This window comes from Crocodylus siamensis, chromosome 1, assembly GCF_052110815.1.
Source record: "Crocodylus siamensis isolate JL-2025a chromosome 1, ASM5211081v1, whole genome shotgun sequence".
Classification (NCBI taxonomy): domain Eukaryota; kingdom Metazoa; phylum Chordata; order Crocodylia; family Crocodylidae; genus Crocodylus; species Crocodylus siamensis.
The window spans coordinates 162,500,311-162,515,975 of NC_143395.1; the positions used below are offsets into that span (position 1 = coordinate 162,500,311).

General features: G+C 45.3%; 1 protein-coding gene across 1 annotated transcript in view; it reads right to left on the reverse strand.

The window, feature by feature from the left end:
* CAPN13 (calpain 13) overlaps positions 1-15,665 on the reverse strand; it is a 133,656-nt gene that overhangs the window by 48,820 nt on the left and 69,171 nt on the right. Inside the window, exons 8-11 of the mRNA XM_090047294.1 lie at positions 11,927-12,060; positions 7,928-8,102; positions 5,874-5,948; positions 1,759-1,844 (exon numbers count right to left, since the gene is read on the reverse strand). Of these exons, the coding sequence (XP_089903420.1) occupies positions 1,759-1,844; positions 5,874-5,948; positions 7,928-8,102; positions 11,927-12,060 (470 nt within the window). The remainder of the gene's footprint in view (positions 1-1,758; positions 1,845-5,873; positions 5,949-7,927; positions 8,103-11,926; positions 12,061-15,665) is intronic.

A 15,665-nucleotide genomic window follows, 5' to 3' on the forward strand; every position in this document is an offset into this window, starting at 1 on the left:
TGATGGAAGCCGTGGGGAGATGGCAGCCAAACCACAGCAAGGACTGTAGCTGACGGAAGGGGGCTGAGGCATGAACCTGGTGAATGTAAGCTGACCTGCTGCTTTGCTTGATCATACTGATTGGTGACAGTTATTATTTTTTTTCTTTTTGGGGGGGGTTATTGAATAAGACCTGTGGTTTGGGTAAGGCTACTAGGGGAAGGAGGCCTCATTTTGGGGACCCATTATGGACCTGGCACCAGTGAGCCTGGTGCCTGAAGGCACAATCTTAAAAAGGCCAGGGATGTCTAGTACACCTGGGGTGCAATTTTATTTTGCTTCTTTTTTTGACTGAGAGGGTGCAAGTTTGGGATTGCCCCCTGGTTTTGAACTTGTGACCCCCCCTGGTTGTGGGGCTGGTGCCTAGGCCTCTGGGCCAGGGTGGGGGCTGGGCTCTAGATTGGAGCAAGAAAGGGGGTCACATGCCTCAAGACACTGGAAAAGGCTAGAGTCTTGAAGTTAAACCATTTAGTGGGTTTAGATGAGGAGGCCTAGCTAGAGAAAAACAGCAGTCAGGCCAGCATGGGTGAAAGGCCCCAACATACACAATACAATAGGCAGTCTCCCACTCGTAAGAACATCATCATAATGATTTCCATCAAGACGTGGCAGGAGAGTATAGGGTGGGACATAAGAACCCCAAAGAAGGCTCCAAAGTGCCCCATGTAAGACACGGATTACCAGGAAGATGGCGCTGGGGAGGGTGACCTGTTACAGACCCCTAAGTTGGGTTTGGCTTTACTATGGTCTGGCCCTGCTCCAATCTCTGCCCCTCTAACTTCTGTCTCATTTCTACCTCTCCTGCTTCTGGCTCACCACCACCTCCAACACCTGTCCTGAGCTCCTCTCTGCCTCCAACCCCCCTTTCTTTGCCACTGTCTTATCCCTACTGTCTTTTCCTTTTCCCCTGAGCAGTCAGGTTTCTCCCTCAGTTTCTTTCCTGGCCGTCTCCTTCTTGCCACCAGGTTTTTTTTTTTCTTTCCATGGCACCAGTGTCCTCGAGTAACCCTGGTGCCATTTGATCTTAAGTAAACCCAAGCCTCAGTTCCTCAGCTAGCTTCTCTGTAGTTCACCGGTTCTAATCCTGGTTCTGGCAACTTTCACTCCCTACACTTTAACTCTTTCTCTTTCACCTTAACCTTCCCCCAAATCTCCCAGGTACCCCAAGCACACATGTATACACTGTACCGTCCAAGTTAGGAACTTACCTGTGTGTATGTGTAGGTGGGTTGTGTGCGTTATGTATATATAATATTGTGTGCATGATATACAAATTAGTGATCTGTGTTTGTGTACTGAGTGTGGGTATAGACAGTTGATTTTTGTCTAACTTTTGGGGTGTATAGAGTATGTGCTTGAAGTGGAGGTAGGTATGCATGTGCCTAGGCTGGTTTGGATGTGTATGTGCCTGAGTTGGTAGTGTGTGTGTGTGTGCGCGCATGCATCTAATTGATTTGTGTGTTTTGTATATGTGCAATTGTCACATCCTCCTGTCTAACAAAGCAATATTGAAATCCTGAGAGTTGGCCTGACCCCACAGGGCAATAGACCCAGCTAGGAGCATGTATAAAAGTAACATCACGTTCATGTTTTTAGTCCTCAGTTGGATTTCTGTGGGAGATAGCTTTGCAAGTGAGGCTTTCATCTGATGGATTTTAGGGTGGCCCACTCTGGCAATAAATCTAGCCTTTGGACAAGATTAAAACTTTAAAACCATACCCATCGCTCCATGGTCCTTTCCATTCCCCATGACCCCAAGGATTCCACAGTCTGATTATGTGTTCTGAGCCATTCTTGTAGGGTATCTGTAAAGGAAAAGAACAAAAAGCCAAAGAATCACAGCTTTTCATGATCAGGATATGCAGAGATGGATAACACACCTTTGCACCTCTGAGAACTGGTTTAACTCTTGACCTCATCTGGTGGCAGCTAAAAATTAATGCCTCCTTGCTGTGTGGTAGAAAAATGAAGCATAAGAGAATTGTGTCCATTTCTCCTTTAGCACAGTAAGCACTGAGCTAATACAGAGAGAAACAGTCAATGACTTGCCATCTCCTACTACTGTGACACAAATAGGAAAATGCAGTTACTAATTACATACAATTGGCATTTCTGAGCTAGTCAAGTCAAAGACTTTTGTAGTACAAGGCCAACGAGATAAAGCATATGAAAATGGGAGTGATACTTAAAGGAGGAGACTGGGGATTTTTCTCTTGGTCTATTTGTGGTGTTTGTAAACTTGAAATCCAATCCCTGATTCTTTTGAGCTCAGTATTTTCTGCTAAGGGGGTAGACTTTTTCTTCTTCAGGAACTGGAGTTCCTGGTCTTGATTCTCCTGTTTTCACTGGCTTAACTCAGGAGTAACAGTGCTGAAGTCAGTGGCAGTAAATTTGTACAAGTGAGAGGGGAACTAGGTCTTCTGCATTGCCTTTAACTTTCATCATAGACTCAGGGAGTTACTGGAGGTTATGAATGCTCAGTACAGGCAGAAAACTTTCCACAAAAACAGGGACAGTTTCCTTACAAGCTTTCCAAAGATGATGCCCCACTCCTCTCCTCGGCAGTGCTCCTGTGGGAGAGGTAAATAGGCAGTATTTTTCTCTTGCATGCGCTAGAAAGTGGCAGATTAACAGTTTGTCTGTGTTTGCACAGGAAGTCAGGAGTAGAGCTGGGAACAGCTGGTCAGGCTTTCTGGCTCTTGGGCTTACTCTCTAATCCCTAAACAGGCTGAGATCCTTCCTTGGTTGCTGTAAATCTATAGTTTCATTTGCTTTAGGGCAGCAGTTCTGAACCTTTTTCAGTCGACTTACCCCTTGGTCTCAAAGTGAGACTCCACATACCACCTTTCAATGGGAAATCAATTTTTTTAGGCCCTTCAACCTGTATTAGACAGTGTATGAAATATATCTTATGTATCCCCTGATGAGGCTTCATGTGTATCCCTTGGGGGTACATGTACCCCCGGTTCAGAACCGCTGCTTTAGGGGAACTTCACCAAATTACATCCCTTGGCTCTTCACCTTTTTATACTACAGTCACCATTTTGATCATGAACATTTGCATGCCTCCCGAGGCTGAGGGGGCACGGCAACCACCCACAGGCAGCAGCAGCAGTGTTGGCAGCAGGGGCATGTCAGTGGCAAGTGGGGAGCGGAGGTGGCTGTGGCAGTGTCGGAGGTGAGTGGCGGGGAAGTGCTGCTGGTGCTGACTGGTGATTGGCGACCACCCGCAGATGCCGCTGGTGGTGTCAGCAGTCAGGGGGGAGGTGAGTGGCGAACGACAACTGCCTACAGGCAGCACTGGCAGTGGCAGCAGCAGTCAATCTCAGGGCATGCACCGCCAATCTCAGGGAGAGCACATGTACCCTCTACGCATTGCCAGTGATTTTTGATATTGTGCTTCCCCAACAAATAAAAAGCAGTAGCAGTGGTATTCCCACCCCTCCTCATCTCCCTTCTACTCCTCTACTTCACAGGGCTCAAGATCACAACAGTTCCCCTTTATCTGTGGTAGCCAGATAAGGATTACTCTGGAGCCCATTCAGTCAACTCCTCAATCATCCAAGAGTCACTGTCGAGTGACTCAAAGCATTTTCTCTGTGAGGAAAGGAGTAACTGGAGCTAGGAATGATACTTAGGTCTTTGGCTGTTCTGACCTGTTGCTACAAAACCTAAAGTCCTTTCCTGGGAAGGCAGGCTGGGGCTCGGGTGCTAGAGGGGGCTGACACTTGGGTGATGAAAACAAATACCTTTGTGAAGTGCTTTGAGATTCTGGGGTAAAAGGCATGGCACATCTCCCTCTGAAAGTCGCTGCTGGACAAGAGGCTCCAGAGGAAGTTAAATCATTGTCTGCCTTCCCCGTTTGTTTTGTCACCATCAACACATCCACACAGAGAAGAGAAGTAGGGTTAGAAGGGACCTTTACACATCATGTAGTCCAATCCCTGTCTGAAGCAGGATTATGGTTTGTATGGGATGGTTTGGATAGAGATAATCTGAACTCTACCATCAACCCTGACACAACACAAACCTAACACCCTAACCTGCCACAGGTAAAGTAGGAGAACCATGGCAGTCAATGTCCTGTTTCTAAGAAATGTTGTAAATATATACTCAGGAGATCCTGGATAGCGGGATACACCCTCCGTTACAGAGGAAGGCAAGAAAAACCCCACAGTCCATACCAATCTGACCATGAGCGACTGCTCCTCAAGATAGCTCTGACCATGCTGCAAAAGCAAAAATGCTGTCTGAAATGAATCTTTTGGACTGAACTGGTGGAATGCATCTTTGCCCCAAAATGGGCTTTTCCTCTAGTCAGGTATTATTAATATTGGGGCAGGAGGAGAGATGCACATTTATAAAAACCTAAAAATGTAAGGAAAAATAATTTCTTCTATCCAGCACTGAAAGACTCTTGATGTTATGCCTTTTGATGTAATGACTTTTATCTTATACCAAGATGAGATTAAAAGTTTTTTGTTTTTTAGGTTTTTTTGGTAGAATGGAAATTCCCTCAAATTTTGTTTTTAGTGCAAGCTCTGTGGTCGTGGAGCTGGCACTGGGAGATAAGGATCTCTCAGCCCCAACCCCATGATCACAGAGCAGGGACTGGGAGCTCCCTGCTGCTGGATCAGGGAGACGTTGTCCCTACCTGGGCTCTGGAGGCAGAGCTCACCCTGGCAGCAGGCAGTTCCCGAGGACAGGGAGCAGTGTCCCAGCTCCTGGGCCAGCAGCCAGGGGGAGCCTAGAGAGAGTTCCCCCTGGCTGCTGCAAGGGCCCAGTACAGGGCTGCAGGAAGTGGGAGCAGTCTGCTCCTAGGACCAGCAAATCAGCTTCTGCATCCCTGCCCATGTAGACACATGCCCGGGAGAATTTACTTTAGAGTACTAGGCCGTGTGTAGACAAAACTAGAGGTGTGTGTGCACAACACTTTAAAGTGGGCTCAATGCTTTTTCACCACTTCAATGGTGTTGGTCTTTGCAAGCCTCAGTGGCATATTGCGCATTAATTTCAGCTGTTGTAGGAATTTCGGTGGCATAATGCACCTTGAATGACTTGGGGTGCAGCAAACTAAAACTGCTTCAAGGAGTTTTAATTTGCTGCCCCTACAGCTGCGGAGTGAAGCACCAGGCTCTGTGTAGCTCCACCGTTCTGGAGGAAGCCCTGCAGACAGTCTAGCAGCAGCCTGAGAAAGTAGCTCCACCCAAGAAAAGAGACAAGCCTGATCTCCGGCCCACCTCCCCCCACTCCCCCAGAACCTGCCTGCCTGAGCTTCGCAGAGGCTGGTGCTTCTCCACGGTTGTGGTGCCCCCTAGGACCACCTGAGCTGGGTGTCTGCAGGCGGGTGACGCCTAGTGGGGCACCACTGCCACAAAGGGAAGCACCAGCCTCCCCTCGCAGCCCAGGGACTGCTCTGCCCAACAGCAGCTCACCCTCCCCTCCCTGCCGGAGAGGCAGGTAAGTCAGTGGGGTGCGTGCACAACATGCAGGTTTAATCAGCTCTAAATTGAAGCAGTGTTTTTTTTAAAACCTGCAGCTTCAATTTAGGGCCCCCTTGTCATCTGCACACATCCCTATACTCTAGAGTAAACTGCTCCTGGATTATTTGCACATGTAGATGTGCTCATAGAATCAGAGACTGTAGAAAGACAGTGCTCACTGCAAGGACTGTGTGTGAAATTCAGTGGTCTGGTGTTGTACAGGAGGGTACACTAGAGGATTGTAAAGGTCTCTTCTGATTTTAAAATCTATTGAAGTAGCCCAGAATAGACTAGAAGGACAACTACTAATGTAGACAGGCCTGGGGATTGAGGAAGGATCACAATGCTTACCTTTCTGGCCCCTGTTACAGTGTAGGCATGGCCTTGCACAAGTCCATTCTTCAATTCTATGTTTCCAGATGATTGCTGGAGAAAAAATAGCACAGCCTTTAGCCCACTGAAGGACTAGCAAGAATCTATGCATCCATGTGAATAATTGATATTTGATTTATTTGAAGGAAAGAAAAGGAAAAAAAAAAAAAAAGGGACCAACCTTTGGCTTACATCAGAATCTCAGCTGCAATAGGTCACTCTATAGCCATATGCATGTCCAAGAACCTTAATGAAATAGTGAGGGCATTGTGCAACTGCAAATCCCTTAAGGGTCCAGACTTGGAGAAACTTGGTCATTGGCAGCAGTAGAGGTCTTGGAGCTCATCTATAGGTCTGTACTGCTTGAAGTAAAGGGATCCTTCCATTATCTGCTTAGCAGTAGTAGACTTCTATCCTTTAGTGAACTAGGCAGTAAAGAGTGCATGGCACATGTTTTGTTGGAACTCTGCATGTTCTGTATAAATCTGCAGGAGTCTCTTAGTAGCCTGCCAGCAGACATTGTGAATCCTTTTGTGATGCCCCTAGCAGAACATGACTGGCCCATACAGCAGCATTATATCATTTCCTCGTAACTCTGAATGCATTTTCAGGCTTTGAAGAACTTGCCTTATTTAGCCTTTAACTGTAGATTCTATTAATTGAACTATTAATCAATATCATAGCACCTCCAAATACTTTCTTTTTTGTCTTCCTTTCCTAGAAACTAATTTGTAATTGTGGTTTCAAAGTCACTGGTCCAAATTTAACCTGGTACAAGGGGTCTAAGGCTTTGATCAGGAGCTATCTAGAAACAGTATTTATAAACCAAATTTACAGGTTAAGTACTAGCCATACGAAGCTTCAGGTGCTGATTCGATTTGGAAGAGATTTGGCCCAATTCGGTGGCTGAATCTCTAAATCTGAATTGAATTAGGAGACCAATTAAAATGTCAAATTGATTCAAAGCTCTCTGAATTGATTTGGAAAAGATTTAGAGAGCTTTGGCAATTGGCTGCAGCAAAGAACTGGTCCCAGACTCCATGCTGGTAAGTAGTAGGCGGGGGAGAGGGGGCTGGAGGAAGGGGAAGGGGACCATGGGGGGAGCCCTGTTTGGCCCCATCCCCCACCTGCTCCCCCAACTCCCCTAAGCACCCCCTGACTCCTGCCCACTCTCCCAGCCCCTCCCCATGGCTGCCCCACCTGCCACAGCTCCTGGCCCTTTAAAAAAAAAACCCAAAACCCCAGGTTCCCCAGCTGCTGCAGCGGCCTCAGGGCTTCTGGGGGCTCATGGAAAATCCCCCAAGAAGCAGGGGGCAGCAGGGATCACCCCCCCTGCTGGGCAGGAGCCAGTGAATCTATGGTTTGTTTGATGTTTTTTTTTTTTAAGGGCCAGAGCTGGGGCTGGATGGGGCAACCATGGGGGGGTGGGGCTGGAAGAGTGGGTGGGGGTTGAGAGGCTCTGTCAAGTGGCGTGGGGGGCAGAGGGCATTGCCCTCCTGCCAAGCAGGAGCCAATGAATGGGTTTGAGGGTTTTTTTTTCAAAGAGCTGAGAGCTGGGGCTGGGCAGGACAGCCATTGAGAGTGAGCAGGTGAGGCATGAGGCTGATTCAGAGATTCAGCCGATTTGGCAGCAGCCGAATCTCTGAATCAGATTCGACTGAATCGATTCAGGACAGTGATTCAAAACACCAAACTGAATCACCGTCCCCCGAATCAGCCAAATCTAAATCCAGAGTGAATACTAGCCACTTTGCACAGGCCTATTAAGTACCTCGGATCCATAAAATTTCTTCTGGACTTTGGTATCTGGTTTTTCTAAGTATCTCAGCCTTTCATTTAGGTAGGGAGAGCCTCTCTGGTAATACTCATCACTGTAATTAGACTGAGAGCCAGAGAGAACCATAAGACCCATAGAGACATAATACAGACATATACAGACCACCTCTGAGAGTTTCTGTTGTAGAGGAAGTCCTTCAGAGATGCTACTGTCATACAGATATAGTAAAAGCAAGGAAAATGGATCTTGTACTTACCCTTCCAGGTGTGACACAGCCCATCAGGCAACATGATTTGTCAGCTGCTTTCAGTACCTCCTCCAGCTTAAAAACGGGGGCCTTCAAATCAAGCTGCAGTTGGACTCCCCCTGTGAAGTCCACTAAAGCTTCTGAAATGTAACCGCAGTGCAAGTTCTGATAGGAGCCTCGTAACCTGAATAGAAGGGAAATGTATTTGTCCATATAGTCCATCTTAATAAGCAATGCACAGAGGAAATTTAACTAAATGAATTCCCATTTAAAGCTCTGAGTACATAAGCATGTTACAAAGGCATTGTGTCAGGAGGAAGGGATATGTGCACACCTAGGCTAGAGACATAAGTTATACATAACCCAGTATAAGTTATTGGAAACTGGTTCCAATCTGTAAACAACAGAAGTTCAGTGCACATAAACCACTTTAAAAATGGCCAAAAATGGTTTAAGATAAATCTGGATGGATGTAGTATCAGACTTAACCAATTTAACCTAAAATCAGTTTATTGAAATTCTGTCCCAGATCTCCTCTAGATTCAAGTTAACTTAGTCCCCTAGAATCCCAGGATGCTTTACGCCTCCCCCACAACACCACCCGCCTTTGCAGGGTGAGCAAGCTACCCTTGGCCCATGCTGTCTGCCCAGCCAAGCAAGGAAATGTGCTCTAGTAGTTCCCAGCTTCTGGCCTCAGCCACTGCCACTGCAGGCATGTGGCTACATTTCTGGAATCAGAAGTGAATGACTGTTCACTTGTTTATCAGTTCAATCTATGCAGTTTAGACTAATCTACAAAGATTGAATCAATTCAGCCTTGGGCTTTTTTTACTGTCTGTACTTAGCCCTAGACACAGTAGATTTCCTTGGGATGAAATCTGGGACTGTGAGGACCAAAACTAATGGTCTTGCCACTTGAACTGAAGAGCAGTTGTTTTAGCTTTGCAGATGTATCAGACTGCACAGCCAGTGGAATCGGGCAATAGAGGGAGAATGATTTGAATCACAAGCATGAAATATGAACAGGGCTATTGCACAGATCAAGCAAAGACTGATTTGTTTTCCATGACAGGAATGCCAGCAGTGGCTCTGTGCTCTACTCCAGTTCCATTTCAGCTCTAGAAACTGAACTTAGACCATTGCTGATTTCACACTGGCAACCAAGCAGCCATGCAATAGGGTGCTCTCTCAAGATCATAAAAGGGACACTTTTTTGCTCTTTCCCAGTAATAGCTTCCAAAGCAAAGCCATCTGATATTATTATCCCCATTTTACAAATGGGGAAATTGAGCCCTTGGGTGGTGAAGTGATTTATCTATGTCACTCAGCAGGCCAGAAGCAGGCACAGACCTGTGATCGCCAGCGTCAGAATACACTGTGCTATCTGCTAGCCTCATGCTGCATGCCACATGCTTTTACTGAAACTGCAAAGAATATGAGTTAGAATGCACTGTGCTTAGAGCAGGTACGGCATGTCATTAAAAACCACAGGGTACACTGTACTTAATAAACTGGAGAATCAGAAAATGAAATTTGAGGATAATTGTATTTTGAAGCAATGTCCTTGTCCTACATTGATTAAAGGAATTTACCATGTATGCAGGGAAAAACCTTCTCAAATGGAAAGCTCATAAACAGCATCTGTTGCAATTTTAATGTAATATAGGCTCAGTTCACTCTGTAATTGAAAACTTACCCAGCAAAGTGGGACCAGCAACTTAGTCAACTTTTCTATTTCTGAGCCTCACAAATGCTTTAACACTTGCTTATCCTCTAATAAATTTACTAAAATACAGAGGTTATGTTTAGTGCTGTGTGTATGTGTATTATACCAATAGTTCCCAACCTTTTTAGATTCAAGGCATCCCTACATAACTTTTATGGAAGCAGCACCCCATTTCAAAAGCATGTGCATATATTACAGTGGTTACTTCCTCGCACCTTGTGGCACCCTTAAAAGGATCTCATAGTATCCAGGGTGCTGCATTACCTGTATTAAGAATCACTGATCTTTCCCAAATTTTGCAAAAGAATAAAATGTGTGAGGAATTTCTTGCTACTGCACTAGTTGACACTAAAAAGACTCCCCAGAACTACTCTTGCTGGTAAAAATGGGGCCCAGATGGGCTCAACCCTCTCACAAAAATCTTTGGGATGTAGAGTTATGCTAATGAGAACCTCCCAACCCTGGGGACACAAGAAGCAGGTAGCACATTACACCCCCACCTCCCACCATGTGGCTTAGGTAGTCTGCACCTGAGGGGACAGGTATGGCCATCACAGTTGTAGTCACTCCTCCAGGGACTTGTATGCTGGAGACAAAGAGCCCAGAGCCACCTGTCCCTGCAACCACTCCTGCCAGTCCTGGAAGCATGGGAGGAGCTGAGGTTCAACCCAGGCTGAAAAGCACAATCCCACAGCCCCACACTGGTTAACCCATCCATGGCTGAGCAAGCTGCTTGGAACATGCAGGCGACCAGCATGTGAGCTGCTGGGGGGTGGGAAGCAGCCACAAGCATTGCTTATCCATGGGGCACTAAGATGCCTGGGGCTAGGCAGGAGGAGGAGCAGAGGCTTAACTCCTTGCAGGGGGACTGGGTGGCATGGCACCCTTAACATGATCTTGCAGCACCCCAGGGCATTGCAACATCCCAGCTGAGAAACCCAATGTTATACACAGGTTTGCTTTATGTCCTTTCTCCTAATTACTGGCCCCAGCCTATAACTTACCCATAATGGGTGCATCTAGCCAAGCATGCATATGCAGGAGTGTGCATTTGCTGAGGCATAAATAGCAGTGGCACATATCTGTACTGCTGATTTGTGCCCAAGGCCATGCCCCTGTATGTATGCTCCAGCAAATACCAAATTGTCCTGGGCAGGGTAGGGGAGGTTGGGACCAGCAGCCTTACCTAAGGTCGTGGGGGCCTGTTGGGGCAGCAGTGACGCTAACCTGGCTGCTTGGAGCCTGGTCAGCAGCTGGTGTGGCTCTGAATGGCCAGGCTCCATTTTTGGAGGTGCATGCTGATGCCACATGTACCACACTGCTTTTATTTGATGCGGCTTTTTTTTACGGCAGTATCTCCTGGTGTCAAATATTGCCGCCAGGCTGCAAATTAGCAGTGCAGTGAACAGGTGCACATGTGCCATGTGCAATTTGCAGTGCCTCAAACAGCTTTGAGGCACCATAAAACACACATGTGCACTCATCTGGATGCACCCAATAATTCTTCTTTAGCTCAGTTAATAAAGGACAATGCTTCTGGTGCCAAAAGTACAGAATTCAGTTCCTACTCATAACCATACTTCTAATTATTGCTAATACGATGGTACCCAGCAGTGCAGGAACACAGCTGAGCATCCAGGACAAAGCAGAAGTGGTGACTTCTGGTTGCTACCACGATTGTGAATGCAAACACATGGCTGTCAGCAGGAACTGCTTTTTTTTGGCACTGATGATACCATCTAAAGACCTCAACTAAGGAAGGGCCTCTTTTGTGCCAGGCACTGTGCAGACACAGCCCCTGCCCTGAACAGCTTATAGCCTAAAACAAAAACAAACATGGGAGGGAAGGAAAGGGAGGGAAGGTGACTTGCCTACTATGAAAACAGTTTAGGTGTGAAGAGGGCAATACCAGTAAAACCCAAGTCTGCCAAGTTTCCAGCCATGCCCTATTCATTGGACCGTAATGCTCCTTAGGTCAGGGACAGTCAGAGAAGGTTTTTAACCTTACTGTGTTACTGCTCTAAACTCCAGCTAACACTCAAAAGCCCAGAACTGATGTAGGGAACTTTGTGTGTCTTCAGACTAAGGTCTACAGTCTTCAGACAGTGTTGGCTCCCTGTATATGCAGCTCCTAATTATTACATATCCAGCACTCAGAAGAAGCAACTGATCCCAAGCAGTGCTACACAGGATATTTTATCCATAGCAGCAGTTGCAACATATACCCACATAAATGAAAGACTCTGCAGTGGAAAAGAAAAATACTCCTTGAGTATACTTACTTGGCATATGCTTTTTCTAGGAGGGAGGGCCAGAATTCATTTCTCATCTGAGGGTGGACAAACAGGTAGTTCCCGTTATGGAAAGGCAGCTTGTCATCTATCACCACATCCACCCAGTCTCCAAAATGCCAGAACTGAAAAAAAATAAAAGAATGAACCTATTTTAAGAATAAATACTCTTTCCGAACAACAGTCTCCAGAAATAGCCTGAGAGTGAATCTAAACCAGGGATGTGTGTAATGTCTTTACTTCCTCTCTTCAACTGTTTTGGACTGTTGCTGCGCATGGTTAAACAAGCTGCTGAGTTTTATTTCAAAGGTGACTGCCTTTCAATGGCGGGTGAAGTCACTGGGGGACATCAAGTGCTCTGGGATCCTGTTGGATGAAAAATGCTGTAGACATGTTAGGAGGTTGGTATCAATAATAATTGGACTACAGCAGGTATTTCAGAGAAACAAAAAACTCAAGTGTCTAGACAAAATGATAAATCTCAGAACTCAGCTGTCTGGGTCTTCTCTTGTGGACACCTTTTGGTCAGAGAAGCCTTCCATCAAGTTCCAGCCTCTGGATTTTTTTCTAATTCTATCCTCCTGAGTCTAAAACCTGCTTAGATATATCTCTCTGTAAACTTTTATATGATCTGTAATGGCCATATAGAGAACAGTGAGGGAAGGAGAAAAAGGATGACTTTGGGCTATTATCCATCTGCTAGATAGATGGAAAAGTGACTGGCCACTTCAGCAGCTGGGCAGAACAGGTGTTCTTCTGACTGATCCAGCTGATGAAACATTTCAAGGAGGGAGATCAGTGGGGAAAAATCTAAAGGAGTCATTAGCAGATTAATGCAGTGCAGCATGACTTTGCAATCATAGGACACATTCACAGCTGTTTTACTGCTAAGGACTTTGGTGATGTTTTGCTGGGGTAGAGTTAGCTCAGAATAACTGGCTTTGGAGAATGAAAAATACGAAGATGACTTGTTCTATTAAAACAGTATTGCTATTTGCACTCGAAACCCTCAGTGACCAACTTGCTCAGCGATTTTAAATGAAAAGGAGGGACAGATAATTTGTCTCAGTCTGCCTGACACCAAACCACCCATTTTTTTTAGGTTAAATACAGGACGAAGAAGTGGGTTCATATTTTATAATACGAAAGCCAGGGCTGTTTAGAATACTGGTTATATCTGAATCACTAAAATCCGGAGAAAGATGGATTGTATACAAGGCCTTAGATTTAGCCTGTCTGTAGTTCAGGCTTATATATATAAGGGAAGTAAAAAATGGGAGAGTGCTTATGAAATCTAAACTGCTGTCCTTCTAAATGAAAATGCCCTTTTCTCCCAGAGTGGAGGGTACTGGCTCAGTAAGGAAAGCTTAGTCCTATAGCCAACTTCAAAAAGTGGGAAGCATAGGTGTAAAGGATTTAGGTTTGCAATTTAGCCACACCTTCACACACAGCACCTCATGTGTAAACATAACAAGCAAACATATTTCCAGAGTACAAACAATGTGCTGTGTCTGGGGATTAGCGCAATTTGAATCTAGATATTGGAGATTTTCCGTAAGTCAAGAGTAAAGTTCAAACTACAACATGACTCTTGCCTCTGTTTGGAGATTAGTGCAGTCCAGGAGACCTTCTGACTTTAGAATTGCATTTTTTCAAGCTCGGATAAAGAGGGCTGCTGAGGCTCCAATAGGCATGCCTACTTGGGCTTGTCAGAGCACACAGACTTAGACAGTTCAACCACAGTGGAGCCAGCACTTGAATATGAACACCCAGGCAAACCTGGCATGCTGCTGGAAGTGTCACTGGTGATCAAAGAAGGGGAGCACTTCCTCTGAACACATACAGGACCAATGACTCAGGCTTACAAAGATTTTGGAGGTTTGCCTTAGGACTTCAGCTGAGGAAATTATACTGAATGGATCAGGGAAGGGACCTGTTGAGGCTGCATGCAAAGAAGACAGCTCTTGACACCCACTGGTTCTTTAATCAATGAAATCAGGAAGGTGGTCTCCTGATTTTAAAAAAATGACATTGCGTTTATGGCTTTTATTTTACTAACCAGCTGGCAACTGGATGCCAAGAACAGCAGAGATGAAAAGCCTCTGAGTTTCAATTCCTGTGGTAGACAGGGATATGGGCCATGGTAGTTTTTGGAGGGTGCCTTTTAGATGAGCCCTGAAGCTGAGGCTTTGATCACTTGTATTCATTAGAGATCCCAGCAACCTTTTCACAGGAACAGGGACTCTAATCCCAGTGTCATGACTAGTCTTCTTCTTAGGTAGAACCATTCCACCTTTGTTCTTCCAAATCTTTCTGAAGGAGAGAGAATACTTTTTCAACTCTGAACCTGAGCTGCTGCAGTGCATTGTTACCATGGCTGCTGTGTTCTACCCCAGAGGTACCGGTTCATGTGGTGGACAAAGTGATTCGTGTGCACCCTAAGAATTAAGTTATCACTGAAGGAACTCGATTAACTTCAGTGCAGGTACTCCGGGGATAGAGTTGATCCATGGAATCTCATGTTCATATGGCGCTGAGTTTCCTTCACTCCTGATAACCATATTAGGAGTTGACTAGGCTCAGCATTTTATAGTAAACCCTCAGCTGCTGAAAGGACTGGGCCCACAGTCTGTAAAGTGAAGAAAGCGATGAAAAGAAACAAAACAATATAGAAAATAAAGTGATTCATATCAGTGTACGAAAACCTGAAAGCTTGTTAGTGATGTTGCCTGGAACCGAGAGCTGGGGACAGCACTACAATATCCTTGATGGAATAATTGAAGGGTACTGCTGAAAAGGAATTTTCATTCGGTTTGTTTTCTTGGTTGCTTGTTACAGGAAAGATAGAAGGAGATGTATTATCTGCAGGTGAGAGGACAGAGCAAACATTTTCAAATGCTATAATGTATTTATACAGCTTGAGATTTAAGGAGTTCTCCTAAATAATCCTTTTGAGGCTCCTATGAAAGAAAGACTCATTTGCTTCATTTTAATGTATGGCCAGCTGGTTTATCTTGCACCTCTGCATGTTGGGAATGAGCCTGAAACACCTGGCATTACCAGGAGCAATGGAATACAGTAAGATTTAGATGCAATATCAAGATAGTTCTCTTGTACAGTAGATAGTTAGACTGTAGCATACACTGTCAAGAGAAATGTTGTTGGTGTAGGTAGTACAGCATAGTAATGCTGTGTACGTACCAACTTGGGAGTAAAGTTACTCCCAAGTCAGTGCACACAAACAGGGGTACTGCACAGTAAAGCGTCTACATATGTCTTACTGCGGAGTAACTACTCAGAAGTAAATTTACTTCCTGCATCATGCAAGTAGCAAATTTACTCCTGAGTCTGGTTAACTGAGTAACCTAAGTTACTGCACAGTAACGGTGCACGTGTAGACGCACCCAGTGAGAATCAGTGGGACAGATTTAAAGTAGATACAAGAATTCCATGTAAAATATGCACTTACACTAATTAATCAGAACACTCTTAGCTTGTTCAGTCACAAACTATAATGTTCAGAACCAGAATACCAATACCCTGAAGCATGGAAGGACCTGGATTATGGAAAGTGTGTTAGCCCACTACAAAATTGTAGCCTTTGAGAAAATTCTGAGCAAGGGTCTGCTGTGGAACACTCCAAAGGTCTAGGGTGCTTAGGATTAGGATTGTAGTTCACAATCACTTGTACTCCCCAGACAAATACGTTGGAGCAATGCCACTAACAAAC